This window comes from Plectropomus leopardus, unplaced genomic scaffold (assembly GCF_008729295.1).
Source record: "Plectropomus leopardus isolate mb unplaced genomic scaffold, YSFRI_Pleo_2.0 unplaced_scaffold27754, whole genome shotgun sequence".
NCBI lineage: Eukaryota > Metazoa > Chordata > Actinopteri > Perciformes > Serranidae > Plectropomus > Plectropomus leopardus.
Genome location: NW_024630217.1, coordinates 1 through 1,832, shown reverse-complemented (window position 1 = coordinate 1,832; position 1,832 = coordinate 1). Strand labels below are relative to the sequence as shown.

General features: G+C 37.4%; 1 protein-coding gene across 1 annotated transcript; it reads left to right on the top strand.

The window, feature by feature from the left end:
- Positions 1-307: 307 nt before the first annotated feature.
- On the top strand, positions 308-1,573 carry LOC121937884 (ATP-dependent translocase ABCB1-like). Its single transcript, XM_042481178.1, has 3 exons — positions 308-454; positions 560-608; positions 1,178-1,573. Exons 1-3 carry the CDS (start codon positions 352-354, stop codon positions 1,431-1,433), a joined length of 408 nt encoding a protein of 135 aa, XP_042337112.1. The 5' UTR covers positions 308-351; the 3' UTR covers positions 1,434-1,573.
- Positions 1,574-1,832: the final 259 nt, after the last annotated feature.

Genomic DNA, 1,832 nt, shown 5'->3' with positions numbered 1-1,832 from the left:
GTTTGATCTTACAAGCATAACAGCACTGTGTGTGTGTGTGTGTGTGTGTGTGTGTGTGTGTGTGTGTGTGTGGTAAGAGGAGGAGGGTGGGGGAGAGGATGGAAGTGTGACACATCCTCCTGTTGTTCGACTCCACCTGCCCCCCGCTGTGAGAATATAATAGCTGCGCACAGTTTAAAGTCTTTGCCCATTCTGAGTGAATAATTCAACATTTCTGACTTTTCAGAAAATAACCAGGAGCATCTACAGCACACAGATACTGATCTCTGCTGCTCTGTCTTTGGTCTTGTGTAGTTCAGGTTTGCGAGCACCTTGGACATTGTGTTGATCTTGGTTGGGACAGTGCTGGCCATGGTCCACGGTGTGTTGCTCCCTCTCATGTGTATCGTGTTTGGGGACATGACAGACAGCTTTATAAAGGACTCTGCAATGCATAACAACATCAGCCACCACAGTGAGTTTTCAGTTACAGACACCGGCACACCTAACTGACTGAAATGAATAATTAAAGATGCAATGACACCTTTTAACCACGTCCTTTGGTACTTTTTGTCTTCAGATATGCCCAACATACATGTAAACAGCACCTTACAGTCTGATATGACGAGGTAAGACTTTATGTGATCATTATAGCGTGAAAATATCAAATGTAATGTTGTTTAAGAGGTTCATAAAGAATATAATGTAATAGAACAGAATTATATTTATATATTGATATTCTTTACAAAACTCTTAACAAATATTTTTAAAAATTTATCAACATTACATTCAATAGGCAGAAAGATCAGGAATCTTCCAGCGATTACACATAAAATAGCATAAATTCTTAGTAATTTATGCTATTTTATGTCTGTTTTAGTTTTTTAGACATTTTTCCTCTCACCCAGTTGCAGTTTTACTATGTTTGGTGTTGCACTGTTTTAAAATAAATTTAAAAAGTCAAGATCATAAATTAAATGTCTTTACATTCATTTGATTCTCAATGAAGACAAACTGGTGAAAATAACATTTCCTTGTTTAAATGGGCTTCAATATTGTTTTGAAATGCAAAATAATGGAATTTTTAACATTCGATTAAAAATGCAATTAATCACGATTAACTACTGTAATTCATCTTTTAATCTGATTTTAAAACTGATCGTCTGACAGCCCTGGTCACAGTATTTTTTTCTTTAAGGTTTGCCATCTACTACTCCATCATGGGTTTCGTGGTGCTGGTGGCAGCCTACGGGCAGGTGGCCTTCTGGAGCCTGTCAGCCGCCCGGCAAGCCACACGCATCCGCAAGTTGTTTTTCCACCGCATCATGCAGCAGGACATTGGCTGGTTCGATGTCGTCGAGACGGGAGAGCTCAACACGCGTCTCACAGAGTGGGTGGCAGACAAACTCCATTTCATATGCAGGAGTATTATTGTAAAGAAGAGCTGCAACTAACTATTGTTATCAAAATTTAGTTTGCCATTTAAGTATCTATGTGAAACTTTGTCAGTGTGGAGAGTTAAGGAGTCACATGCTGATATACGTCAGAGTTAATATAAACAATTATTTGATGTTTAGCAGTCGGGGCACCACTGCAACCAGCAGTCAAAAAGATGAACAAAAAATTAAACATCTAAATTTTTGCTAAATAATTCCCTGATGAAGAAGGATTTCTCTTATTATCTCAATATATATGATCCTTCATCTAAAGTAAAAAAAAAAAAAGTTTGCTCTTAATGCACTTTTACTGTTTTGACTTTTGTTTAACATTTCTAATTAATTTATGTTTCTTTTATTTGTTGTCCACCCCTGGCCTGTCTGCAACTAATTTCCTGATGTATCTGTATCCATGTT